This window comes from Orcinus orca, chromosome 19 (genome assembly GCF_937001465.1).
Source record: "Orcinus orca chromosome 19, mOrcOrc1.1, whole genome shotgun sequence".
NCBI classification, from domain to species: domain Eukaryota; kingdom Metazoa; phylum Chordata; class Mammalia; order Artiodactyla; family Delphinidae; genus Orcinus; species Orcinus orca.
In genome coordinates this window covers 43,104,473-43,131,749 of record NC_064577.1, presented here as the reverse complement: position 1 = coordinate 43,131,749, position 27,277 = coordinate 43,104,473, and the positions used below count along the sequence as shown (strand labels likewise).

General features: G+C 57.6%; 2 protein-coding genes across 6 annotated transcripts; both read left to right on the top strand.

The window, feature by feature from the left end:
- The first annotated feature begins 537 nt into the window (after window positions 1-537).
- On the top strand, window positions 538-23,576 carry MLLT6 (MLLT6, PHD finger containing). Of its 5 annotated transcripts, none has more exons than XM_049702562.1 (20): window positions 538-1,415; window positions 2,629-2,708; window positions 3,197-3,251; window positions 3,502-3,611; window positions 4,602-4,705; window positions 4,950-5,043; window positions 7,267-7,422; window positions 8,057-8,173; window positions 10,882-11,020; window positions 11,642-12,256; window positions 12,713-12,894; window positions 13,128-13,236; window positions 14,454-14,520; window positions 14,726-14,865; window positions 15,342-15,539; window positions 15,644-15,732; window positions 16,862-17,211; window positions 17,643-17,733; window positions 18,747-19,103; window positions 19,707-23,576. In XM_049702562.1, the coding sequence occupies exons 1-20, from the start codon at window positions 1,307-1,309 to the stop codon at window positions 19,746-19,748; spliced, it is 3,204 nt and encodes a 1,067-aa protein (XP_049558519.1). In that variant the 5' UTR covers window positions 538-1,306; the 3' UTR covers window positions 19,749-23,576. The 5 variants fall into 5 exon arrangements, with proteins under 5 accessions (XP_049558519.1, XP_012393250.1, XP_049558518.1 ...); XM_012537796.3 differs by having other exon boundaries at window positions 542-1,415; window positions 8,075-8,173; XM_049702561.1 differs by having other exon boundaries at window positions 542-1,415; window positions 10,882-11,101.
- A 464-nt stretch (window positions 23,577-24,040) lies between these two features.
- Window positions 24,041-27,197, top strand: CISD3 (CDGSH iron sulfur domain 3). The gene is made up of 4 exons (XM_004282704.4): window positions 24,041-24,287; window positions 24,618-24,653; window positions 25,222-25,341; window positions 26,842-27,197. The coding sequence occupies exons 1-4, from the start codon at window positions 24,249-24,251 to the stop codon at window positions 27,019-27,021; spliced, it is 375 nt and encodes a 124-aa protein (XP_004282752.1). The 5' UTR covers window positions 24,041-24,248; the 3' UTR covers window positions 27,022-27,197.
- Window positions 27,198-27,277: the final 80 nt, after the last annotated feature.

Below are 27,277 nucleotides of genomic sequence, written 5' to 3'. Positions count from 1 at the left end.
AGCCTTCGGGTTGACGACGCCCCCTCACTTCTTCCCCAGACCCAATTTCAGGGACTTTAATACTTTGGGGTGCTGTGTGTGAGTCTATGTTTTGTGTTTGTGTACATGTATCGAGCTCAAGTGTAAATGTGTTGTTCGTGAGCACTTCCGCAGTAGTGGCTCTCTAACTCGCGTGGGTCTCTAAGCGCGCCTGAATGGCTGGACCTGGGGTGTGCCCCTCTGGGAGGGTAGGGTAGTGTGGCTGGATGAAGCTAAGAGTGAGTCTGTGTGTCTGTGGGTGCCTCGGCGTGCTTCTGAGGAGTCTGAGTCCCTGTGCGTGCGTGCGTGCCTGTGAGCTGGACCGGAAGCTCCCCGAGGGCAGGAACACCCGTTTGTTCACTGCTCTATCTCAACGACTGCACATAGTAAGCATTCAATAAATATTTGTTGAATGAACAAATGTCTGCGTGTAACACTGTCTACCCTCCAGACAGGCCTCCGAGGGAAGAGCCCTCGAGCGGCCACCCAAAAAGACCCCCGCACACCGAGGGGTGAGCAGCCCACGTCGCTCCGTTGCTTCTAGCTCCCCTTCCCCTGATCTCCACCTCCAAGTTTCCTTGGGGTTGAAGAACAGTCGCAGACGAAGACCTGGGCGGAAGGGGCTGGCGAATCGGAGACCCGGGGCCGAGACCGAAGGGCAAGCAGATGGAGGGCTCAGGAGCGCCAACCGAGAGCCATAGAAAGAAAAAGGAAGAGGGAGAATGAGCGCGGAGCGAGCGAGAGAAAAGCTCCCTACCAAGCCAGGCTTTGTTCCCTGAACCTAAGACTTTACCCGGCGGCGGGCGGCGGGCGGGCCGGGAGCGAGCGAGCGGAGGCGCGCGGCCATGGCTGCCGCGGCCGGGCAGGGGGGCCGGGGAGGCGGCGCGTGAGCGGGCGGCGCGGGGCGGGCGGGCGCCCGCGATGTGCCACTCGGCACCTCCCCCGCCGGGCCCGGGCTGCGCGGCGGCCGGGCGGCCCTGGTAGCTGGGCGTGCGGCGCGGAGGGGGCGAGCCCGGCGCGCGGGTCTCATTGTTGGGCGGGGGGGGCCCGTCGGGGCATGAGGGCGAGAGCACGGCGGGGGGGGCGGCCAGACAGAGCGAGCGAGGAGGAGGAGGAGGAGGACGCCGAGGAGGAGGAAGGAGGAGGCAAAGAAAAGAAGCGGCGGCGGCGGAGGAGGAGGAGGAGGGAGCGAGGAGGCGCGCGGCCCCCCGCTCCCTCCCTCCCCCCCTGACCCCCGACCCCCGCCGGCCGGCCCCCCGCCCCAGCCCCGGAGGGAGCTCATGGGAGTATGAAGGAGATGGTAGGAGGCTGCTGCGTATGTTCGGACGAGAGGGGCTGGGCCGAGAATCCGCTGGTCTACTGTGATGGGCACGCGTGCAGCGTGGCTGTCCACCAAGGTATGGGGGTGGCCCGCGGGGGGGCGGAGGGACCCAGGGGGCGGCGTGGGCAGGGAGCCCCCGGCCGCGCCCTCTGGAGACCTCCCGGGGCTCGGGCGCCCCTCCCCCACCCCACCTGAAGAGAAGGGAGGAGTCGGGGGGCTGCCCCCGCCCGGTCCTGGAGGACCGGGTCAGGCATTGTTTTCTTGCCTATTGTTCCAGTCCCGCGCCCCCCACCCCAAGTTGAGGGAGTTTGGGGACAGTCTAGGGGCCAATGAGTGCACTCAACGCGCCCCACACCGTCAGTGTCGGGGCTGCTTGGAGAATGTTTACCTGCGAGGTGTACCCTCCCACCCGGTTATTTTGGTCCCGGCTCTCGGAGGGAGAGGTCAAGGGGGGGGGGTCATCCTCCCCTCCAGCTTCCGGATACTGGGAGGAGCGGAATTGGGAAGGGAGGAGAAGGGTCCCAGGGGAGAGGGGACTCCTAAAATCCTCCGGGAAAGAGTTGCGGATAGGAGAGAGGTTGCGCAGGGGGCCGGGAATAGAGAAGAGGGAGGTTTGGAGTTTCCCCCAGCAGCACATGGTTCGGGAGTTAACTCCTTGAGGAATCTTACCGAGGGCGCAGACTGGCATCTCCCGCCTGTCTGGCACAGCCAGCTGCCCCCCCCCTTCCTGGGACAGCCCTTAATCCTGTCGCTGTCGGGTCTTCCCGCCACTCTCCTATTGGTTACCTGCACTGCACCTGCTCTCGGCCTTGACTTTTGAGCTGTACCTATTATAGTTAGTGGCAGAAGATGAGCTCCCTAGACCCCCGACTTCCCCGCCTCTAACATTACTGGCCCTTTAAGAAATGCCCCCCCCCAATAACAACAAAACGCGTTTGTCTATCGTAAATGTTGTTCCGCTGATTTTCTCTTCCTGATGATGAGGACTGGTCCTGGCAGGAGCTGGGAAACAGAAAGCTGGGTACAGAAAGGGCATGAGGGGAGGATCTTCTAGAAGTTTAAGGTCAAGGACTCAGACTTCCCACCTCTGCTTGGAGGACTTGGTTGTGTGGTTGAAAGCTGGCTGCGTGCTGTTGGGCATTCCTTGTGGTCCTGCTGTCTAGTGAGTGCCCCCCAGGCTGGGAACAGCCCCCTGGCCTAGTTCCTTAGAGTCACCCCCTTCCCCCAGTTATTCTGGGAACAGCCCCTGGTGACAGATTTGTTTGGTGATTCTCCTCCCTCATCCCCAGCTTGCTATGGCATCGTCCAGGTGCCAACAGGACCCTGGTTCTGCAGGAAATGTGAATCTCAGGAGCGAGCAGCCAGGGTGGTGAGTTTGAGACTCCTCTCTCCCCTCTGTACACCTGAGCATCCCCCCCCACTTCCCACCGAGCTAGGGGACTCTGAGGCTGAGGCTGGGGTGGGACTGTCACACAGGATTTCCTGTTTCCTGCACACCTATCACCAACCCCATCTGTCCCTCAGCTTATCCCTCACTCTGCGTCACCTCAGGCACCGGGCCTTTTATTTTTGTTTGCTTGTTTGTTTGAGCTTTTTATTATGGGAAGTTTCCAACCTGTACAAAAGTAGAGGGAATGCTCTAATGAACCTCACGTTGATGTGGATCACCCGTCTTCAACAATGATCACTCGTGGTCAATCCTGTTTTCTCTGTACCCCCACCAGTTCCTCCTTAGACATCTTATCATTGCATCCTGGGGCCCTCTGAATGTGTTCAGGGAGGGCCCAGCTCAGCAGATCCCCCACCCGCTTTGGGAAAGCCCACCTCCCAAACCCCTGTGCCCCCTTTTATTGGCAGAGGTGTGAGCTGTGCCCACACAAAGATGGGGCATTGAAGAGGACTGACAATGGAGGTGAGGGGGGTGCTGAGCCCCAGGGCTCATTTACTGAGGTCAGCAAGGCCCCTTGAGCAGGGTCTGGGAAGGCAGGAGTGGTCTGTGGGTGGGGGTGGAATGCAGAGGCTGGTTTCCTTTCCCTTCCCTGGCTGGCAGTGGAGTCTGATGGGAAGGCCATGGAGGAGGGGACCATCTGCAGTATGGGGTTGTGAGAGGTGGGGGTCTTGGGCTCGCCATCGCAGCTGAGGCCAGCCCCACACTGCCCCAGGCTGGGCCCACGTGGTGTGTGCCCTCTACATCCCTGAGGTGCAGTTTGCCAACGTGCTCACCATGGAGCCCATCGTGCTGCAGTACGTGCCTCATGATCGCTTCAACAAGGTCAGCGGCCCCTACCGTGCCCCATACCAGTCCCTTCCCTAGCCAACCATTCTTGGGTCCCTCCAGCCCTTCCTTCATCCAGTGTAATTTGATTCTGTCCAACCTACACTTTCGGGGAACTCAGGAGGAGGGTAGGCACCTTCCACTGATAGATTCACGCTCGTGCTCTGGAACTCAAGTGAAATAGTAGGCTCCCTTGCAGAAGTACTGCCTGAAGGTAGACCTTAGCGAGCAGTTCACTTATTCATTCACTGAGCACATTTTACTGAGTGCCTACTATGTGCCAAAACTGGGGCAAGATGCTAGACACACAGTGTTTAGATTGATCAAGACAGGTGTGCTCCCTGCCCCACGGAACTCACACTTCTGGGTGGGAAGACTATAGATATCAATAAACAGGCAAATAAAGTAAATGCAACTTGTGTTAAGTGCTGTAAAGAAAACAAACAAGGTACTGAAATAAAGGATACCTTGCGGGGGGGCGGGGGGGGCTTACTTTAGATAAAGTAGTCAAGGAAAGAGACATTTTGGTTGAGACCTGGGGGATGAGAAGGAGCCATCCTTGATGAGGGGGGAGAGTTCCAGGTACCGGGCAGAAGGAATAGCATGTGCAAAGGCCCAGAGGTGGGGATGAGCTCACCGGTGAGGAAGGCAGACACAGTCCCTGGCCTTATCGGGCTCACCGTCCAAGGACTGCACTGTCCAGTATAGTAGCCACTGGCCACATGTGGTTATGTAAATTAATTAAAATCAAATAGAATTTAAAATTCAGGTCCTCAGTCACACTAGCCACATTTCCAGTGCTCAGTAACCTTACGTGGTCTGTGACTGCTGCATCAGACAGTGCGGTAGAGAACAGTTCCATCACCACCAACAGTGCTGTTGGATAGCCCTGACTTAGGATCACGTGGAGAGGATGGAATTGAGGGGGGAGACCAAAGGATCCCTCAGGTGGGAGGGAGGAGGGCACGATTGTACTGTATCCTGCAGACATGTTACATCTGTGAGGAGCAGGGCCGGGAAAGCAAGGCAGCCTCAGGAGCTTGCATGACCTGTAACCGCCACGGATGTCGACAAGCTTTCCATGTCACCTGGTGAGAGCCCCGCCTGCCCTGCACCCACCCTGAAGGGTCCTCTAGCCAGCTGTACCAACCCCCTCCGAGCTTTGCCATGGGGGGCTGCTAAAGAGGTTCATGCTAGCTGCTGTGTCTTTGGAGATGAGGGCAGTGCTTTCCTTGGGTGGTCTTGGCTTCACCCCCGCAGGGATCTAGGAGGGTGCAGGGGAGGTGGCTGGTCTGGTTCGTGGCCACCCTTCTCAGGCTGACCTTTCTCGGTTAGTGCCCAGATGGCAGGCCTGCTGTGTGAGGAGGAAGTGCTGGAGGTCGACAATGTCAAGTACTGTGGTTATTGCAAATACCACTTCAGCAAAATGGTGAGTTTCATCTGGGCATGAATGGGTCAGTCAGCCATGGTTTAGAGGGTATGGGCTCCAGGCCAGGCCAGTGCCTGGGGCTGGGAGGACAGACGTGGAAGGAACTATGTCCCTGCCCTTGAGGAGCTCACCACTGGATGAGGAATAATTGAAGCACAGTTGAGGGGTGTGAATCAGAGCCGAACCAGGCTCCATCCAGAGGACGGAGCTCAGGCCCTGCCTGTCAGAGTCTGGGAGGCTTCAAGGAAGAGGCAGCATTTAAGCTGAGCCAACATTTGTGGGGCTCGCTGTGTCCCAGCCTCTGTACTAATCTCTTTATGTGTGTTTTTTTGTGTGATCGTCCCCCAAACCCTAAGAACTAGGTGTACTGCATTTCCCCGTTTCTATGGATGAGTAAGCTCAGACCCACTAAGATTCTGTTATTTATCTCCCAGCTGGTGTGTGGGATTCAGAACAGACAGTCTGAAGCTCCTCAGCAGCCTGCTAAGCAGAGACAGAGAGAAAGGAATCCCAGGCAGAGGGACTGGCGTGGGTAAAGTCCCGAGATGAGAAAGCATTCATAAGCGGCAGAACAGGGTGTGGGGGAGGGACAAGGCAGGAGATGAGGCGAAAAAGCCCAAGGAGGGCCAGAGCTGGACTTGCTTCTGCCCCAGGTTCAGGGGCCCAAGGAGAGGTGGGAGAAGGGGTGCTAACCCATGTTTGTGGAGAGACGTGCATTTCCAGAAGCTGTGGGGTGTCCTGGAGAGGTATGCCGTGGCCTGACTGGGAAGGCAGCTTGGACCTCACCCCCAGGCTACAGGCTCATAAGGCGGCTTGAAAGCAAGAGGGTAACACGATCAGATTTGTGTTTTAGGAAGATTACCCTGGCAGCCACTGTGAAGCCAGATTTGAAGGGCCAGGGCGCGGCTGGGAGACAGCTGTGAGAAAGGGGGGATGGAGGGATGAAGCTGGGTTCTAGAACCATTTCTAGATAGACTTGCCTACATGTCAGGGTAGCTGAGAAGGAGGAGTTGAGGGTGGCACATAGGATTCAGGCTCTCAATGCTGGGTGGATGAGGCTTGAGCACCTGAGGGCGCTGTGAACAGGGTGCAGTACGCTTCTGTAGGGCTAGCATATGTCCTGGTCTGCCCCGGAGAGTCCCAGTTTGTGCCTTTTGCCCTGGTGTAATTATTAATAGCTCCCCCTTTCATTTTCAGAAGTGTCCTACTTTGGATCATAAGTCATAGGGTCATCTAGGTGCAGGGTTTGATATCAACTTAAGACAACGTAGGGAGCTCGGTTTGGTTCATAGGAGGTGCCAAGTGGGGATGTTCAGATTTGGTGGCTGTGAGGCCCCCAGGCAGGGTGGTAGTGGCAGCCCCAGGTGTATAAGGCTGGGGCTGGAATCCCCGGGTGCCCATCAGGTAGGGGGCTCAAGTGTGAAGAGAACCATGAGGTGGGGAGTTCAGAGCTCAGCAGAGTAGAAGCAGTGCCCACCGCTGGGGAGGGATGGGGTCAGACGAGGCCTGAAATTAGTGCTTGCATTTGACGGTTGGGAGGTAGTGGGTGGCCTTAGAGGGAACAGCTATAAGTCTAGGACAGGTGAAGCCATCAGCCCAGGCAGTGGGGAGTCCAAGGCTCTGGCCGGGGGGAATGGCAGCACAAGTGTTGTCTGGGTTTTTCTTATGGATGTTTACTCCCCCCCCCCCCCCGCCTCCGCTTCTTAAGGGCAGCAGGTCCTTTGGGACAAAAGGAACCACTGTGTTTGGTGGAGGGCCAGGAACAAAGGAGAAGGGGTGATGGCTGGAGCAAAGTGTCTGGAGGAGAGGATGGGGTATGGAGTACAGGGGAGCAGGGGCTCCCATGAGGGCTGTCCTGTATGTCCTCCACCCCAGGGAAGGAGGTGGTAGTGGGCCGTGGCCCAGGGCCTGAGAGGGGCCGAGAGGGCACTGTGAGAAGAGGTGGGCGGAGAGTGAGAGGCTGCCTCCATCCATGCGTTGCTGGGCCGAGACGCCCCACCTCTCTGGGCCTCAGTTGCTGCTGAATCTTGTGCACTGGACAAGCCAGCGGGGAAACCAGGATTCCAGTCTAGGGAATGCACTTCCATTGAGCAGAGTATCATTAAGGACACAGGGTCCTCTTAGTGACGGGCAGTGTGGGGGTGGGGGGTCCCTGATCTTCAGGAACCTTTTCCTAGGCTAGTGGGAGGAGGTTATGGCAGTTCCTCTCGGTTCTCTCCCCAGAAAACATCCCGGCATGCGAGCGGGGGAGGCAGCGGAGGAGGGGGAGGCACAGGGGCAGGCGGTAGCGGCTTTATCGCTGGCCGGAGGAGCAGGTCGGCCTCGCCGTCCACGCAGCAGGAGAAGCACCCTTCCCACCACGAGAGGGGCCAGAAGAAGGTAAAAGTCTTCTCCCTCCACCCCTCCTGCCCACTCACAAACACCTGTTTCTTTCAAGAAGCCACCCAGGTCTCTGGAAGGCCATAGGGCCTACCCCCTTCCTTCCTCTGAGGCCACTGAGGGCAGAGAGGGGACTGAGGAAGTGACATGTGAGGGTCACGGAGGGTGAGGTGAAGGCTTGGCTTCCCTGGGGCTCTTTGTATCTGTGTGGTTCCTCCGTGTCCTCCCCATGACATGACAGTGTCCCCAACATTTGCACACACGCCACAGTCTAGCCATGTGTCGGTCCAGTTTGTAAGTGCACACGCCTGCATCCCCGCCACACGTCACGGTGTGCCCGGCCCCCGTCCCTCCGCACAGCTCGGTGTCCCGGGTGTGTGCTCACATGAGCGGTGCTCTGTGTCGCTGGCATGATAATGGGACGGGCTATTTTTAGCAGGCAGTGAGGAGGAGGGGGAAGGGCTGTCGGCTCTCAGAGGAACCTGCCTGGGCCACTCCTGTCCCGCCAAAGTCCCCCAGTCCCTCCATAGGGGGAGATGGTGCCCACAAAGCCTTGTCCTTGAAAGGACCCCACTCCCCACACGCATGTGCTGTGTTTATCCTGACCCAGACTGTTCCCCAACATCAGTTCCAGTCCCTTCTTCCTCCCCAGAGTCGAAAGGACAAAGAACGCCTTAAACAGAAGCACAAGAAGCGGCCTGAGTCACCCCCCAGCATCCTCACCCCACCTGTGGTCCCCACTGCTGACAAGGTACTGCTGCCTACACCCAGGCGGGATGGCCACCGCAGCGGGAGGGAGGCACGGGGCGAGGGGTCAGGGTGAGCACCCCTGGGAACCTCCTCAGCTTCATGTTAATATGCCTCTGCTCCCCACCCCACCCCGCTCTACTCCTCTTCTAGCCCAGGAGGGGCCTCTGCTCCTCAGCCCAACCAGGAGAGGTAGGGGTGGGGTGGGGGGCACCACCCTGCCTGCTGGCTGCCAGATGTTCACATCTGCCTCTGTCCAGACAGAGGGCCTCGGCACTGGGCTCCTGTCTGCAGGTACGGTACTCACGGTGCTTCTCTGATTTTCTGGGGCCCATTTCCCCAAAGAGAGGCAGAGAGGACCCCTTCACTCTCATCCCTCCTCCGCATCAGGAGGCTGCCCAGAGCCTGTCGCCTAACCAAAAGCCCGCTCCATGCAGGCCGGAGGGACTGAAAGTGTGGCCCCTGATGGCTTGCGGGGCAGGCCTGTGGACCACACCCTGAAACCCTCACCGAGCCCACCTTCCCGGTAGGGGCATGGCATGTCAGGCCTGACTCCAGAAACTGGCAACATCTGGATAAGCAACCAGCAGGCCCTATCCGAGGCCAGGGAATGGCTAATCCAAGCCAGAGCAGCCCTCCCTGCCCCTCCTTCCAGCCCGTCCTCCCCATGGAAGGAGAACAGGGGCCTGGAGACGCTGCCTCCTCCTGTCACCATTACTGCCCCATTCACCTCCACTGGCCTCAGGAGGTTGGCAGAGCTCTGGGCATCTTAGCAGGAGGCTCAGGTATCAGGTTTCCAGGGTGATGTTGCTGTGGCAACTGTCCCAGTAACCCTCTCCCCTCCCTGCTGCCCAGGGCTCACCTGGAAAAGCTTGATGTCTGCGCCCTCTGGTCTTTCCCTGGGGTTTGCAGGCAGGGGGAAAGAGAGGGCCAGAGATCTAGGAGTTATCCCAGTGGCTGGGCATCCCTTTGGATGTGTTGGAGCATTCTGCCCATCCCCCTCCACCCACCCCAGCATTTCAGCCACCCCTCCCCCTGGGCCCTCTCCTCCCTTGCTCTCATAACCACATCTGGCTCCCTTCAGAACTCCAGCTGTTGAAAAGAACAAAGAAAAAGACAAGAGACCAGGGCTCCGCCCAGGAAGGGGCAGCACGGGGTGGCTCTCATTCTCCCATCCATCCTCCCTCTGGCATTTGTTCATTTACTGAATACCTGGTCTCCACCAGGAGGAAAAGCCATCCCTGGTAGTAATACAAAGCCCTAACTCACTCACCACATGCCAGGCTCCCTTCTGGAACAGGGGGATGGAGGGGATGCCTGGGGGATTTGCTCATTTAATCCTCAAAATAATCCAATGAAGTAGGTATTTTATTAACCCCATTTAATAAATGAAGAAACTGAGGCACAGAGAAGTTAAGTCATTTGCCTAAAAGCACACAGCTAGGGAGTGGTGGAGTCAAGATTTGAACCCGGGCAGTCGGGCTTGAAGGCCTGTTCTCTTAACCACCACAGGACACTGTCTCTGCAGTGTATCACTAGCAGCCATGCCATCAGAATCATCCTCATTATTGACCCCATACTATGTGTCTGGCATTGTGGTCCTCATAATTCTCCAAATAGGCATAATTAGCCCCATAAGGACACTGAAGCTCGGTGAGGTTGAGAGACCACACAACATAACACGGTGGTAACCGGCAGAACCCACTAGGCTAACAGACCCCAGAGACCCCGCTCTTCCAGCCACTGCTGCCACCCTCAGACGTGGGGGACCGTATCTTGCAGTACAGTGTGGCACCTGATGGCTGACGTGGGTGGGTACACGATACCCGGAAATAAGAGGACAGAAAGATTTGTTCCACCCCAGGTAGCTATAGGGTGACTTCACGGAAGAGGGGGCTCTCGAGCTGGATTTGGAAGGAGAAGATGTTTCCCGGGAAGAGGAAGGCTAGGCTCTCCGGGCAGAGGGCTGGGCATGGAAGCTCAGGTTGTCTAGGAAGGGCATGGAGTGGCCAGGGAGCAGGCTGTCGGCCAGGTGGCTGCTTCTGGGGGTGAGCATGGAGGGAGTGGTGGGGACTGGAGGGCCCAGGAATGAGGCCATTCTCCTTGAAGTTCCTCTTCCCTGCGTACACCAGTTCCCAACACAAGTCCAGCCCTTTAGGCCTAAGTATTTCTTTTTTTTTTTCTTTTTTTGCGGTACGCGGGCCTCTCACTGTTGTGGCCTCTCCCGTTGCGGAGCACAGGCTCCGGACGCGTAGGCTCAGCGGCCATGGCTCACGGGCCCAGCCGCTCCACGGCATGTGGGATCCTCCCGGACCGGGGCACGAACCCGTGTCCCCTGCATCGGCAGGTGGACTCTCAACCACTGCGCCACCAGGGAAGCCCCTAAGTATTTCTTAAATGAGTGACTAAGAAGATACGTGCATCGGTACAGACTCTGAGACTGTTTTCATCTCTCGCCTGCCCGAGGTGAAGGACAGACAGTTTCTTGGGTTCAGAGCTCCCAACTCTTCACACCCAGAAGTTACAGAGCTGCCCCCCATCTCCCTGGTCTAGGAGCTCCTGCCACTATCCCCTTGCCCGAAAATCCTTCCTGAAGCTAACTCTGGGCTCCCCCAGTAGAGCCCTAGGTCCTGTGTCCTGCTCCGCTCCCAAGTCAGGGTGAGCCCAGACCCTGGGGGCCGGCCTCGAGCCTTCCTCTCCTCCTTCCCTCAGGTCTCCTCCTCAGCTTCCTCCTCCTCCCACCACGAGGCCAGCACTCAGGAGACTTCTGAAAGCAGCAGGGACTCAAAGGGGAAAAAGTCTTCCAGCCATGGCCTGAGTCACAAGGGGAAGAAGCTGAGCAGTGGGAAAGGTGTGAGCAGCTTTACCTCCGCCTCCTCCTCTTCTTCCTCCTCCTCTTCCTCCTCCTCTGGGGGGCCCTTCCAGCCTGCAGGTGAGTGTGGGCGTCCCGGAGGAGGCTGGGAGCGGGACAGTCTTTGGCCCTGAGCTTTTCTACCAAGGGCCTTTTTATGTTGGTTTGCGTCTCATTTGCTTCCTAAAGTGGTTGGGGTCGGGGGGATCCCCACCAAGTGACTCCCATCCACACCCTCCCCTCAGCCCTCTCCTCTCGAGGTGGAACTCCCCTCCGGTCTCCCTCAGGGCCCACCTCTCCAACCCCCATAACCATATTCATTATCCCCTGCACTTACGCTGTCAGGTACCATGTTTAAAGCACCAACTCTAATCTCCTGTAATCTCTGTAGTCATCAGAGTGAGCTCACTAGGGTGGGAGTTATTCTCCTCCTACTTTATCACAGGTGGGAAAGCTGGAGGGCGGGGACACTCGTCCCAGGACACAGACACAGTGGCCGAGCTGGGACAGGAAACTCAGCTTCCCCATCCCCTGACCAGAGTTCTCTCTACTAGTGCACACTGAGTGGGAGGGAGGCAGGGGATCTGAGGTCCAGCTGTAATTCCGTTTCCCCCTCTGCAGTTTCGTCCCTGCAGAGCTCCCCTGACTTCTCTGCATTCCCCAAGTTGGAGCAGCCAGAGGAGGACAAGTACTCCAAGCCCGCAGCGCGCCCCCCTTCAGCTCCTCCCTCTCCCTCAGCCCCCGAGCCCCCCAAGGCTGACCTCTTTGAGCAGAAGGTGGTCTTCTCTGGCTTTGGGCCCATCATGCGCTTCTCCACCACCACCTCCAGCTCGGGCCGGGCCCGGGCCCCGTCCCCTGGGGACTATAAGTCACCCCACGTCTCAGGGTCCGGGACCTCAGCAGGCACCCACAAGCGGATGCCCACACTGAGCGCCGCCCCTGTGCCTGTTGAGGAGGCCCCTGAGACAGGCCTGAAGGAGAAGAAGCACAAAGCCAGCAAGAGGAGCCGACACGGGCCAGGCCGTCCCAAGGGCAGCCGCAACAAGGAGGGCACCGGGGGCCCGGCCCTTCCCTCCCTGCCCGGTGCCCAGCTGGCTGGCTTTACCGCCACTGCTGCCTCACCCTTCTCCGGAGGTTCCCTTGTCAGCTCTGGCCTGGGTGGTCTGGCCTCCCGTACCTTTGGGCCTTCCGGGAGCCTGCCCAGCCTGAGCCTGGAGTCCCCACTGCTGGGGGCAGGTTAGTGACCCTTGGGGATGGAGGGTATCTCAGGGCCCAGCCAGTCTAGTGAGGGGACAGAGGCACAAACATGCAGTTAGAAGGAAATGCGATAGAAACTGCTCCAGAAGACAAAGGATGCAGGTGACAGTCACCTCTGAGACACTCCCCCATACCCATTTTCTGCATGGTTGTAGCGGGAGAGATTGCCAACAGGACTTAACCAAGTTTGGGTTGGGGGATTAGAAAAACTGGGAATTCTCCAGGTTTAGCAGGGCAGTGGAATAAGCAGGCATGGCAAGCAGATGTCACCCAAGCAAGAAGTGACATCTTTGCAGCAAGAGGGTGAGACTGGTGTGTGGCCAGATCCAGGGGAGTGTTCTCCTTGGGGAGAGGCTGCTCTAGCCACCTGACTAAGGTGGGGCGTGGGGGAGGGGTGACTCTAAGCTTCCCTCTGTGTCTGTCTTGTGCCTGTAGGCATCTACACCAGTAATAAGGACCCCATCTCCCACGGTGGTGGAATGCTGCGGGCTGTCTGCAGCACCCCCCTCTCCTCCAGCCTTCTGGGGCCCCCAGGGACCTCGGCCTTGCCCCGCCTCAGCCGCTCCCCATTCACCAGCACCCTCCCTTCCTCCTCTGCTTCTATCTCCACCACTCAGGTGAGGCCTTACTCCTGGGCTCCGCCATCCCTGGGCAGGTGGGGGACAGCCTGCTGAGGACCCCAGCTTCCCATGGGAATTTGAGAGATTGGGCTTGCTCACCACCAGAACTTCTCCCTCTCTCTGGTCCTCTCTCCTCCCCAGCACGCCTGGTCCCCTCCACCCCGGTGCACACAGTTGTGCTCTAGATCCAAGAATAACCACCAGGCTGGACTCTACCTCCTTTCCCTCAGGTGTTTTCTCTGGCTGGCTCCACCTTTAGTCTCCCTTCTACCCACATCTTTGGAACCCCCATGGGTGCCGTTAACCCCCTCCTCACCCAAGCCGAGAGCAGCCACACAGGTATGTGAGTCTCTGACCCCATTCCCCTTTCTTCCCAAAGGCCTGAGGGGCCCCTGTCACCTGCTTGTCACCCCAGAAAGGATGGGAGGGCTTTCTGGCTGCCCGCACCCTCTGGCCATTGCCCACCCTGCAAAAAAACATTCCACACACGACAAACCTACACTTTCACGTTAAAACCCCCGTGAGGAGGCGGGACAGGACAGGGCAGAATAAATACTGCTCCATCTCACAAAACAAAAAGGCAGAGAGATGAATGACTTGCTCAAGGCAGTTGGGGTAGGGAAAGGCAGCGCAGCAGCTGAAATTCTGGTACCCTGGCCCCAAGCCTCGTTCTCCTACCGGTGTAGCCTAGCTCCCTGCTGGCCTCTTAGTGAGTTCTTGGGATCAGAGTTTACAGAGATCCCACCAGCTGGACAGCAGCCTCTCTGGGTATTTAGGAGTTAAGGGGGCGGATCACAAGTGCCCCTCCCTCTCCCTGGAGAGTCAACCCAGCCCCAGAGAGCTGATTGGTGCAGCGGTACCACCTGGCCGGCTGGAGGGCGGGGCTTACCAGTTCAGGTAAGCCTTAAGGGGGCCAATCTGATTCCAGAATTAAGAACCCTACAGAGTAGGTGACTGTATTTTGCCAAAACGCAAAGTGGAATTCAGTGGCCCAACAGAGGGTTTTGACGTCTAATGTTTTAGTTTATTAATATAAAGGTCATATAAAACTGATTATAATAGCTACAGTAATTAAGGCCTTGCTGCATGCCAGCTAAGCCGTTCAGATTAACGCTTCACATTTACTACCTCATTTTAATCCTCGTAACAATCACTTCAGAGAGGTTAGTTTCAAGCCCACGGTCACACAGCAAGTAAGTATCATATCCAAGTTCAACTCAGGACTGTGTAGGCCCCAAGTTTCTATGACTCTGAAGTTGTAAGTTTTCCAGGAAAAAAATTAGGAGGTGGATCTGAAAGTAGCCAGGCTGCAGGAGCCTTTCTGCCTAGAGAAGGAGGAAGGGACGAGATCTCATGGCTTTGCCTCCCATGGCGCTGGGTTTCCAAGCCAGGGCTCCCAGCGCCTTAAGAACTAGAACTGGCTATCTGGGGTTGGGAGATCCTGGGGAAAGGGGTCTGCGGTACGGTCCCAGATCCCGCACCCACTTCCCAGGCGGGGACTGTGAGGCCGACGGCACCTCTTCCTCGCTGATCCCTGCCCTCCTTCTCCTTCCAAGAGCCAGACCTGGAGGACTGCAGCTTCCGATGTCGGGGGACCTCCCCCCAGGAGAGTCTGTCTTCCATGTGAGGGAGAGAGTGGCGGCTTGGGGGAGGGGCTGGGAGCGGGGTGGAGGGACCGTCAGGGAGGAGAGAGCGGAGAGGCGGGCGCGGGGAAGAGGTTGGGATCCAGAGGGGATGACTGAAACCCCTAAGGCGGGAGGAGGAGGGCAGGGAGACAGGAGTGGGGGAGTGAGGTAAGCCTGAGCTCGGTTTTCCCTTCTGACCCCAGGTCCCCAATCAGCAGTCTCCCAGCACTCTTCGACCAGACAGCACCCTGCGGGGGTGGCCAGTTGGACCCAGCGGCCCCCGGAACGACCAACATGGAGCAGCTGCTGGAGAAGCAGGGCGATGGCGAGGCCGGAGTCAACAGTGAGAAGGGGTGACGTCGGGCTGGGTGACCTGTCCTAGGACACCCCCAGACTCGGTCACCTTTCTCTCCCAGGTCCCCAAACGTCTTTACGGTTCCGCCTGCGGCCCCGCCCCTGCCTTAACTCTGGCCAACCGCTGGCCTTGCCTTTAACCCTCGCTGGGTCCTGCTCCTGGGCCCGCCCCCTCTTCGCAGGGCTTTTGGCGCTCACGACCTCCTGGCCCTTATTTTACTAAGCCCCAACTTCCGCCCGCCCCTTCCCTCCCAAGCACTTGGACTCCACCCCAAGCCTCAGGCCCCACCCGTTGTCCTCACACCTCTAGCTCCCCAGGACTCACCTGAGTCCCTCGCTAGCCGGCGCCTTCTCTGCTAGGTCTCAGTCCTATTTCCTTTGTCAGGCCCCGCCCCCGGTCACCTGGCCCCGCCCCCAGCCTTTCCAGGCCCGCGGGGCTCAGGCGCTCTCGCCTTCTGTCTGCAGTCGTGGAGATGCTGAAGGCGCTGCATGCACTGCAGAAGGAAAACCAGAGGCTTCAGGAGCAGATCCTGAGCCTTACGGCTAAGAAAGAGCGACTGCAGATTCTCAACGTGCAACTCTCTGTGCCCTTCGCCGCCCTGCCTGCCGCCCTGCCTGCCACCAACGGCCCTGTCCCTGGGCCCTATGGCCTGCCTCCCCAAGGTAAGGGGAATCCCACCCAGCCCGGGGATGGGGGCTTCTGCTGTGCGGTCAGAACTGGCCCTGACTCCAGCCCCTGACCTCCTTCCGTGATCTCCCTCCCTCAGCCGGCAGCAGCGATTCCTTGAGCACCAGCAAGAGCCCTCCGGGGAAGAACAGTCTGGGCCTGGACAACTCGCTGTCCACGTCTTCCGAGGTGGGCGCCACGGGGAGGGGCACCAGGGACGGGCAGGAGTGGGGAGGTGCAAGGGCCTTCTAGTTGCATCTCTACCTTGCGGCTATTGGAGGCTGGACAATGGAGTGATTGGCTGAGTAATTGGTTGACTGACCCATTCATTCTTTCATTAAATAAGTAATCATTATGAGGTGCCTACTTAGCTCCAGGCATTGGCTAAGCAATGAGTGAGCAAATCGGACAGTTTTGCTCCTGGAGACAGGCTCAATCCAAGAAAATCAATAATTACAAATCAGGAAAATTACTAAGATGGAAATAATTTGAGGGCTATGAGAAAGAATGGAGGGTGGGGTTCTTCTCTGAATATAAGGTGGTTAGGGAAGGCCTCTTTGAGAAGTGTTTGTGAAGAGTTTATTATAGTTTGTTGTAGCTGCACACAAAATAATCCCCGTGTAATTGCTGGCGGTTGGGGGAGCCGTTGCTATTGTTATATTGTGGTTGTTTCTGGAAATCAAACAAAGTGGGTTCTTGTTCTCCCTGCTACTTTCTAAATGTGTGACTTGGGCAACAATAGTCATAATAGTAACCGACATTAATTGCATACTTGCCCTTTGTCACGTCTTGTGCTGAGACTTTTAAAGGGTGTGTGTGTTTTGTCTTCACAATAGTTTTATGGAATAGGTTCTCCTCTTACCCCCGTGTTATGAGTGAGGAAACTAAAACAGAGAAGCCACTCAAGCCATTAAATTGTGGACATGGGATTTGAGCCTGAATCTTTCACTCCAGCTGCCTGCAGAGTTGTTTAGCCTGTTTAAGAACCAGTGGTTTCACCCATAAAAAGGCAGTAACGAGTTAGTACAGGTCAGGCACTGAACCCTGGGTCTGGTTCACCAGGTGGTCACTACCGTCATCACTGTTCAGTGTTAAACAAGCATCGTGAGGGATGCTGGGCCCCTAGGAAGTGACTTGTGAAGACTGTTTGGATTCTTATCCTTTATCCCGGGCCTTGCTTCTTCCTGGGTGGCTCTGCCTGGGGGAAGGGGGGGGGGCTGTGCTCTGTGAGAATGCTGGTGGGTGCCGGGCCGGGGGGCCAGAAAGGTCATGCTGGCCCCCTGCCCCTCTGACCCCTCCCTTCCCCCTCCCTCCCCAGGACCCACACTCAGGCTGCCCAAGCCGCAGCAGCTCGTCGCTGTCCTTCCACAGCACGCCCCCACCGCTGCCCCTGCTCCAGCAGAGCCCTGCTACTCTGCCCCTGGCCCTGCCTGGGGGCCCTGCCCCGCTCCCGCCCCAGCCACAGAATGGGCTAGGCCGGGCACCCGGGGCAGCGGGGCTGGGGGCTATGCCCCTGGCTGAGGGGCTGCTGGGGGGGCTGGCGGGCAGCGGGGCCCTGCCCCTCAATGGGCTCCTGGGGGGGTTGAATGGGGCTGCCGCCCCCAACCCCGCGGGCTTGAGCCAGGCTGGCGGGGCCCCTGCGCTGCAGCTGCCAGGTTGTCTCAACAGGTGAGGGAGAGCTCAGTCTGGGGAAGGGAAGGGGGAGGCTGGCTCTGGGAGGGAATCCCCCCAAACACCCACAGTTCCTCAGAAGGAAAGCTGTCCTCTGATCTTACAGGGTCTAGAATCTAGTCACCCCAGGTTCTCCTTAGATGTTAGATGTGAGTGCCCTCCAGATGGTAGCTCTCCGTGGACAAAGTCGTCTGTTTATGCCTTGTACCCTAGCTAGCCTAGGTTTTCCTTCTGGGAAAGTTCTTCCCTCTGATGTGCCTCCCTCCCACTGTCCTCTCTGAGCTCAGTCCGTTTCGCTCTAGTCCTCTAATATCTCACATCCCTGCCTCTCCCCACCTGGGTCTGAGGGAGTCTGGGAAGTTAGGGGAGCAGGCGAGGAGGGTTCCGCTGTCCCTTCCCATGGTCTGTGATTTGTCCCCCTGCCTCAGCCTCACCGAGCAGCAGCGACACCTCCTGCAGCAGCAAGAGCAGCAGCTCCAGCAGCTCCAGCAGCTCCTGGCGTCCCCACAGCTGACCCCGGTAATGCCCCTCCCTTCCTGGGCCACCTCCCCTCCCCCAGCTCTGCTGGAAGGGCCCTCTCAGAGGGTCTGGGCCAGCCCAGGGAGGGCAGTCCCAGGCTGGGTGGAGGTTGCCCCTAAGGGTCATGTGGGGTCAGAGGGCATAAGTGTTCCTCTCGGGGGGGCCCCTGGGCACTGGGGAAGGGATGCTGTAGTGGCCCCAGATCACATCCTAGCGAGAGGTTCTGGAGGGTGGTGAGTCCTCAGTTACTGAGCATTTCCAATTCCAGCCCCAAGGCTCTTCAGTGGGGAACTTCGGGGTCTGCGTAGAGCGGTGGCCAAGCGGGTGACAGACACCGCTTCAACCAGAGCAGCCCCTTTTGGGTCTTTCTTGTGTGTTGAGTTCTGCTAAAAATTCCTTTGGAGGAAAGGAATTCTTCCTTTTAAAAAGGAGGGAGTTGAAAAAATAGAAAAATATTCATTTTCATATAAAGAAATATGAGAAAGATACATAAGAAACCAATTCAATTGGTTATCTACAGAGGCCAGATGGCAGCAGGGGTAAAAGCAAGATTTCTGAAGATAAGCCTTAATAAATCACTTTGGGTTTTGGAACACTGAAAATGCTTTGCCTATTCAAAGCAAAAATAAATGACTCTTAAGGGAAAAAACAAATGAAAAAGAGGGGAGTTGAAAACGACCTCATTCAGTGTTTCTCAACTTGGGGTCATACCATCCCTGGGGACATTTGTGGTTGTCATAGCAACTGAGGAATTGATTTAGTGAGGGGGGGGTGGGGCCAGGGATGTTAAACCCCCTGCACTTGGCCCCAGCTGTGCCAAGTGCTAACGGTGTGCAACCACTTTCTGGTCTGGGTGGGGAGACTGAGGCCCAGAGGAGGGAGTTAGACAGAACCTTGAGTGTCTCCCAGGTCTTTTGCCTCATGGTCCTAGTGTGATAGGATGGTGCCCAGGCCAGTGAGAGCAAGATGACCCTGGGGACCACTGGCCAGTAAGCAATCTGGGCCCCTTGCAGGAACACCAGACTGTTGTCTACCAGATGATCCAGCAGATCCAGCAGAAGCGGGAGCTGCAGCGGCTGCAGATGGCCGGGGGCTCCCAGTTGCCCATGGCCAGCCTGCTGGCCGGGAGCTCCACCCCGCTGCTGTCCGCGGGCACTCCTGGCCTGCTGCCCACAGCATCTGCCCCACCTCTGCTGCCCGCCGGAGCCCTGGTGGCTCCCTCGCTCGGCAACAACACAAGTCTCATGGCCGCAGCAGCTGCGGCCGCAGCAGTAGCAGCAGCAGGCGGACCTCCAGTCCTCACTGCCCAGACCAACCCCTTCCTCAGCCTGTCGGGGGCGGATGGCAGTGGCAGTGGCCCCAAAGGAGGGGTAAGTAAGGGGTCCGGCTTGGGGGAGGGGCCGGGAGTGGGGCAGAGGGACCGTCCTGTCTCCCTTCTGGATGGGCAGCGAGGGAGCATTAGAAGGTACATCATCAGATGCATCATCAGAAGGAGGAAGGAAGCGACCCCTAGGGCAGCAGAGTGCCCTGCTCTAGACCCCAGGGCCTCTGCCAGCACATGGGTGCCCTCCTGCAGATCTAAGAAAGATACACTTTGCACATGGGCTAATAGCGAAAGGACCAATTAGAAAATGGCGTTCCTCTGGGCAGACCCATTAGGAAAGGCTGTTTCCTCTCTGATTGGACCATTTAGAAGAAGATGATGCTCTGGGTGGGCCATTTCAAGAAAGGCCCTCCCTTCTCCTTCTGAGGGCAAAGGGCCTCAGCTGGCACGTGCCTGCTTAGCTGGGTGCCCTATGCAGGGCAACGCCCCCAAACACACACACACACAAGGTGACCCTGGTGTGCAGCCGCCAAAGCCCAGACCCTTACTGCACCCAACGTCAGCTTTCTTGACCCAGGAAGCTATTCTCAACTGGGTGTTAGGACCCAGACACCTCCCAAAGCCCCAGTCTTCCTTCCTCTTTTTCCAGACTGCTGACAAAGGAGCCTCAGCCAACCAGGAAAAAGGCTAAAGCCACCCAGGCTCCTGCTGACCCCCAAGTGGAGGGGCAGATCCTGGTCTGAGGGGTCCCAGCCTGGAGCAGGCACCTGCACCCAGACACTGGAGAGCCCCGGCCCAGAGCATGTGCTGAGGCCCGGGGAGTGTGGGGCGCTCCTGGTGCCGAGGACTGAGACCGAGAGGGGAGCCCCTTCCATCTGGCCCCCCTCCCCCTCTGCACTGGCCCCTTTGTGAGGGGCTCAGAAGGAGGACAGGCTCCAAGCCCGCCTAGGAGCCCCCACTCTCAGCGAGTGTTTTGAGGTTCCCCAGAGAGCAAAGTGGGCCATGGCATAAGTGGGGGGTTGGTTGAACCCGCCACGTAAAATGGATTAGCACTTGAGTGGGATAAGTGGGGGGCTAGGCCCTGGGCCTGCCCCTGCGCAGAAGTCTTTTATGGAAGAAGGGGTGGCCCTACTTGACCTGCAGTTTCTTCCCAACTTGGGCAGATGGCAAGAGGGCTTCCTTGGACTGTTTCTCGCTGGGCCCCTTCCCCTGCCCCCGACAAGGGTCACAAGCTGAGCTTGTAAAAGCCCACAGACTGGGGGGCCGAAGAGGGGGTAGGATGGCATCAAATTTGGCCAAGCCTCCCTACCTCTGGGGGGTGGGCCCCAGTGATGGGCTGGGGGAAGGCAGGGGGTGGGTGGCTCAGCCCCCTCGATCCCCTGCCCCTTGTTTGCACTATTGGATTTAGGAGTGCCGAGGGTGGGGAGATGGAGCTGCCTGACTCAGAGAGCGTGTATGCGTGTGCGTGTGTCTGTCCGTCTGTCTGTCTGTCTGTCTGTCTACCGCTGGAGCCCGGGCAGCTGAGGGCAGGGATAGGAGCAGTGCTCTGACGAGGCCGTATCAGAGGGGCGCTCCCAGCTCTTGTTCGCACCCTCTCACCTCACCAACTTTGGTCTCTCTCTGGGGCCTGAATGGTTAACAAAAACCAGAACCGTACTCCAATACTGGAGAGTAACTGGGGGCTGGGGGCTTTGAATCAGGGTAATATCCTGCCTTTCCTCCCCCAGACTCTACATGGTCTCAGTGCCCCCTCAGCGCTCCCCTTCCCCCACTGATACTTGGTCCTGCTTCCCTGGCAAAGGGGAGCCCCAGGGATTGGGGGATGAGGCAAGGGGGGTAAAGTGCCACTTCTTTTAGTGAAACCTTCCTCCCAGGATTAGCCAGCCTGCCTTCCCGCACCCCACCCCCACCCACCAGGGGAGACTTAAGCTTATGCTGACCTACAACTGTCCCTTCACCCACCAGCTATTTCCCCAGGGTGTAGTGGGCAATTCTCACCTTAAAGAGTCCCCACCGGCCCAGAGCCTTTGGTGGCCAAGGTTGAGGGCTGGTGGGACAGCCAGGAGAGGGGCGAGGTTGAAGCCTGTGTCTGTGTCGGGTGCACTGGGGTCGGAGCCAGGAGGAGCGTGGCCAGCTTCCCTGATGACCACGTCTAGTCAGTCTCTTTGCATGTGTGGATTTGTGTGTGTGTGTGTTTCTGTTTGGGTTTTTGTTGTTGTTGGTTTTGTTTTTTAAATAAAGAAAAGAAGATGTGTATATTTTTGGCAATGACAGAAACGTAGTGCAGATATATTTTTGCCTGTGCTGCTCAACTGGTTTTTTTCTGATACTGAAAATAATATTAATATTCCTGTTGATAAGACTTTGTAAGATGTTAGGGAGCTGATAATGGAGGGGGTGGGTGGGATCCTTCAGAGGCAATTTCTTAGGCACTTGCAAGGGCTTGGGGGGGGAGGGGGGAGGCAGTTGTGATGACCTCAGAAATACTCACTTTTTATTAACGCTAAATATCAGTTAGAAAGAAATGATAGAATTCAGCATTTTATTCATCTTCATCTATTAAGCTGTCTAACTCCCTGCCCCCAAACCACTGAAAAGAAAAATAACCTTCAGAGATTCTTAGAAGAGTTGCTCATTCACACCCACACCGTTGCCCAAGGCCGGCCCACTTACAGCCAAAGTCAGCTTCTGTTCTGGACAGTGAGGGAAGTCAATCCACCCCAAGGCCGCTGTGGCAGAGAGTGAGAGGTCCAAATGACTTAGTGCACTGGAACCAAGACCTCCCCTTCCCTCCAGCACCCGAGAGTCTGGGGTTCTCATCTCCAAGAGTCTCTGTTTTCTGACTTTCCCCAGGCTGGGGTGCAGTGGCAGGTAGGCAGGTTAGATTTGAAGAAGGGACCCAGGCTGGGTATGGATTGGTGCTGTGCCTCAATTCGGGGCAGGGGGACAGGAGAGCGGTGGTGCATTTCCTCTTTCGAGGGAGCTTTATAATAGGAAAGGTGTGGAGCGCTTCAGGACGGAGTGGGGTCCCAGTGCAAGGGGTATGGCTACCGAGACACCACCCCCCCCGCGCCCCTGCTCCCAGCCTCAGTCCCTTTTTCTAGGATGAATTTGGATGGGGAGTAGAAAGGGATGCAGATTTATATATGGCTCTGTCTAGGGGAGGGAAGGATGTGGTTTGCAGGGCGGAAGTGGAGTTTGAAAATGCAGAGTGGCGCTTAGTACCATCATCCCCCTCAGCGCAGAGGTGTGATTGCAGTATGCATGCAGAGCCGCTGTCTGGCCTTGAGGTCACAACTAGTGCACGAATGTCAGAGCTGGAAGGGACCTGTCTTTAGGTGTCTTTTGAGCCAGCTCCTTGCTTGACAGGTGATAGCTCCAAGCCTAGCGGGGCAGGGGCTCAGGGGCAGAGCCAGGACCAGCCCTCAGGACCTTGGCCTCCCGGTCCTCGGCTCTCCTGTCCCACTGCGCTGCCTCCTTGTGGCTGTCCGTCTGTCCCTGTGTGTGTGACGCGTGGTGTGAGTGCAGGGCTGTGCCGGGGTGGGGGGTATCTGTGAAGCACTGACTGTCTTAGCTCAGAGCTGATGGATCCTCTCCAGAGACAATGACACTTTAAAGGTTGCCTTTTCTTCTCTAAGTTTTTCCGATTTGTTTATGAGTTTTTCCCCTCAGACTCCTAGGTCTTTTGCTGCCTCCAGGCGCCCTTCCCTTGAGGCCGATGAGAGCACCCCTGCCCACTCCTGTCCTGACTTCTAGGGAAGTACTCCTAGGAAGGGAGCCAGAGCCTGGGAAAGAGAAAGAGCCAGCTCTGAGAAAGGGTGACCTTCTCCACACTGCCCTTTCCCAAACTGGAAATGCAGACAAGTTTTCAAAGGCACAGGCTCCCCCTGCCAGCTTCCAGCATCTTCCTTGGTATGTGGTGGGCCGGAGTTAAGGGTAGGCAGCCTGCTTCCAGTTCTCCTTTATCCCAATTTATTTCCTGGGGAGAGGTGCCTGGAGGGATTAAGGTCACTTCAGTTGGGAATTTGCAGGAAAGCGGGGCATAGTACCCTGGCTCCCTCCGGTCACATCAAACCAGATTAAAAGTGTGTCTGGCTCCCAACCACTTTGACTTGATCTACTGAAAAGTTGGGGACTGAGGGCGTGCCTTCATTGCCCTTTGGTCACGTCCTTCAGCCCAACTTGGGACTTAGGTGGTGGGACTGGAGACCCAAACCCTGGCTCCTCGCCTGTCCCCCCCTTTCCGCCCCAGCCTGTCTCAATGTAGTAGACCCTTCCTAGGGGAGCAGGGAGGGGAAGCTACAGTTTGCAAACCCAGGGGCTCCTTTTTAATTCTTTCTAAAGCCTCCTTTATATCCTCAACCCAAAAGGCAATGCCCCTACCCCGTCACCTCCAAGCCTGGAATTGTGCATAACTCGGATCTTGTATCTTTGTATAACGGATGTTATTTGTACGAAGGGCAGTTCGTAAACAGCACTTGTTCTTTTAATAAAAGAATGTTTTACAAAAAAAAAAAAAAATCCAAAGAGACCCTGCTTTGTCTGGCTTTACTGAAGGGAAAGGGAGAGGGAGTGCCATCCGTGGGAGCCTTGGGAAGGGATCGGGGGTCGGGGGATGGTCAATGAACATTTCTTTAAGCACCTGGAATAGTAGTTCACAGACCAAAATGCACAACGTACCCGAAATACCCTGCATATTGAAAACGCAGATACCTGTGCCCCACCCATAAGAATGTAATGTGTAGGCCTGGGCCAGGCGCGAATCCGATAAAACAAGCTCCCGAGGCGACGAGATGTGTCCGCACCGCGCTTCTAGAAGCACTGCCCTAAGGCTCCGCAAGAGAAAACGGTTCCGGTCAGGGTCCCCGCTCGCAAGTGGGGGGCCCGGGAGGCGCAGGCAAGGAAATGAGCGGCGATGCTCCGCGCGGGTCATTCGCAGACACGCGGGAACCAAAGGGGGCGCCGGAGAGCCCTCCACACCCCGGGGTCCCCTAGGCGGCTGCGGGGTCGGCTCCTCGGCCCGACTTCCGGCGGCTGGGGCTGGTCGGCTTGCGCAGGCCCGCGGCCCGCACCGCGCGAGCCCCGCAGCGTCTTCCGGGCCGAGGCGGGGCCGGGCCGCTGGGAGGCGGGGAAGCGGGAAGGTGACCGGGGCGCGAGGCGGAGCCGGCGCGCTGGCGGCAGCGGGGCCGACATGGGCGGCGCGGGGGCGCTCCTGAGGCCGGCGGCCCTGGTGAGCAGCCGCGGCCCCGCCGGCCGGCCCCCCCCGACTCCCCTCCCGAGCCCGCCCCGCCCGCCCCTCGGCTGAGCGTCCCTGAAGCCCCTACGTCGCCTGGTCCTTCGCAGCCCTCCCTGAGCGCCCGCTGGGTGCCAGCACCTCCCCCAGCAATTCCCGTTCCTCTCTTGGGACCCCTTATTCTTACCCTCGTATTTCTCCCACTCGCCTAAGCCCTGTCGTCTCTTCCCTCCCAGATGACTTCCCTCTGGAAGTCTTCCGCTTTCCGTTGACTTTATATTTTTCTGTTTCCAAACCACCGTCTTGCGATGCCTGCTTGCCTTGCAGAAGCTGAACCAGAGACGGGACATCACTTCCTGGCTGGTAAGTACTACCCACCAATACCCCGTTTCCACTTCTCTCTGCCCTAGTCCCCCAGGCCCAGAGACCCCAAAGGTAGAGACCAGAGGAGGGAACCAGAATGGGTCAGCCCTGCTTTGTAGATTTCAGCCTGAGACTGCCTTGTCCATAGCTACCTTCCCGATGGCTCAGGGGAGATAGAGTGGCCAGAGGGCACAGGGCAGGGAGCAGGCTTCTGCCCTGAGAACAGCGGTGCCTGATAAACCCAGCCCTAGGTGCAGTTACCCCCGCCTAGGCTGGCAGGATCCTGAGCCTCCCGTCCCTTGCACCCAGGTGAGAGCCAAGGTTTGAAAGGAAGGCCTGGACCCCGAAACCTATGTGCTTGCATGGCCTTGAAATCTCTTCTCTGTCTGGAGCTCAGGGGCCTTATGGTGTCCTGGGGGGAGTGTCCTTGCAGGGTGGCATCAGATCAGCCTCCTGCAGAGGAAGCCTGTCACCAGCCAAGGCTCTTGGGAAACTGGACAAGGCCACAGGCGAGAAAGTGCTTCCAGGGCATGAGCTGACCCTCACTCCCTCATCTTCTCTGCCACAGGCCCAATGGTTCCCCCAAACCCCAGCCAAGTCCGTGGTGGCCCTGAAAACACCCATCAAGGTGGAGCTGGTAGCTGGGAAAACCTACAGGTGGTGTGTGTGTGGCCACAGCAAGAAGCAGGTGAGAGACCTGTGTCCCCCTTCCCGTTGATATATGACAGCTGTGGCTGGGGACGCTACATGTTGCCCAGGAACTCCCACCCAAGACGTTCCTCTTTTTCCCACACATACCTGAGGGACAAGGGAGACTGGTGGGGAGGGATACTCTCAGGCCAGCGCCACTCACAGCCCTGAGCTCACCGTTCTCTGCATCCCTCCTTCAGGATGCAGCCAGAGAGACAGAAACTCAGTCCCGGGGCCGGTCGGGTGGAGCCAGGGTTCTGTCCTCCTCTTCCGGTGCTCCCTCCTTCTCAGAGGCTCCGGGCTCTGCCCTGTCTCTCTCTCCCCTCTCTCCTTCTTCCTCCTAGGAAGCATCTGGGTCAAAGGTTCCCAGGCCTTGGACCCCAGCATTGGGCAGACTTTGCACAGCCTCTCTGGCCCTGTGTGCCCCTTCCTGGCATCTGCTCCTGAAAACCCTCCCTCAGTTTCTGTGACTTCCCTGGTTTCTTGCTGTCTTGTCAGCCTGGCGGCCTGCTTCCAACTCCTTCTCTCTTCTGCTCCAGGAGCCTTTCGTCCAGCAGGAACCTGCCCCATATTCTTAGCCTCCGGGGTCCCTTTCTTTCTTGAGCGGGCTCTGAACTGTGTTCCTCCAATCAGCATGGCGTGGTGTCAGCAGCCCAGGGACCCGAGTCCCGCTTTGCCACTGATTTGCTGTGGACTTTGAGCAGGTCCTCACGGGGGTGGCGCTGTGCAGCCCACGGGTGAGGCCTAGCACAGGAGGGCCCTCTGTGCCTCTCTGCCTCTTGCCCTCTGGGACAGGTTGCTTATTTTTATCTGCACACTTCTCTCATCCATTCTCCTATCCCACCCTGACTCCAAGGCCAAGAGGCCTTGGGTCCAGCTCTGCCATTAACTAACTAGCTAACCACCTCTCTGGGCCTGTTTCCATTACCCAGGAACACCTTCCAGGATGGAAGGGCATAGATGCTCACACCAGGCAGCCAGTTTGCTGTGGGATGTCCCCTTCCCCCCTTCCCAGTTATTTCCTGGAGCCAAACAAAATTGATACCCCAGTCTTAAAGCCCACCCAGAGAAGTTTTTACCCCAAGAATGTGGAGAAGGAAATGAATTTCGTGAACCAGTGGAGACTCAGAGCCATTAAAAAAAAAACACAAAAAACACCTATCAGCGTAAACATGGCTGATACCTAAGGGCCCATTTCGCCCTGAAAATTGTTCTTGTGTCCTGGTCCTCTGGGAACCCCAGAAACTACTCCTGTAAAGACTCATACTTACTGAACACTTTCTACAGGCAAAGTGCATGATAACCATAATGTATTTTATTTTCTTGGGATGACGCTACTCTTTTTACTGTCACGTTACAGATGAGACAGGTGTGGTAGCGAACACAGGCAGCATCACTTAGGAGTCTGGGCCCTGAGCCCCGTGTGCTGCTTCTCCCAGCCCTGCCCGGCCTCAGCAGGTGGGGTTGGGTCTCTAACTTTCTTTCTTTCCCTCACCAGCCCTTCTGTGATGGCTCCCACTTCTTCAAACGCACTGGCCTATCCCCACTCAAGTTCAAGGCCCGGGAGACCCGCATGGTGGCGCTCTGCACCTGCAAGGCCACCCAGAAGCCCCCGTACTGCGATGGCACCCACAGGAGTGAGCGGGTGCAGAAGGCAGAAGTGGGCTCCCCACTCTGAGGGGGCGGCTGCTGACCGGCCCAAGAAGGGGTCACCCCAGGGACCCCAGTACCCATAGCTGGCTCGTGAAGGACTTGCTCCCGTAACCCGAGGTCTCCAGTCTGGGGTGGCTGGAACTGGCCCCTGCCCCAATGCCTGCTGGCAAAGATGGCATTAAATAGGCGTGCCGGCCCAGAGTGGCGTTCTTGTGGTCACTGGTGTGAGGGACGTGACCGGTCCCCCTTCAGGATCTTAACATGGGCTGGGGACACCTGAC

Coding starts and splice junctions, on each gene's coding strand:
- MLLT6 (XM_049702561.1), top strand. CDS start 1,307: ATGAAGGAGATGGTAGGAGGCTGCTGCGTATGTTCGGACGAGAGGGGC. Junction 7,423..8,056: donor ACGAGAGGGGCCAGAAGAAG/GTAAAAGTCTTC, acceptor CATCAGTTCCAG/TCCCTTCTTCCTCCCCAGAG. Junction 15,733..16,861: donor CGCTGTCCACGTCTTCCGAG/GTGGGCGCCACG, acceptor CTCCCTCCCCAG/GACCCACACTCAGGCTGCCC.
- CISD3 (XM_004282704.4), top strand. CDS start 24,249: ATGGGCGGCGCGGGGGCGCTCCTGAGGCCGGCGGCCCTG. Junction 24,288..24,617: donor TCCTGAGGCCGGCGGCCCTG/GTGAGCAGCCGC, acceptor CTTGCCTTGCAG/AAGCTGAACCAGAGACGGGA. Junction 24,654..25,221: donor GGGACATCACTTCCTGGCTG/GTAAGTACTACC, acceptor TCTCTGCCACAG/GCCCAATGGTTCCCCCAAAC.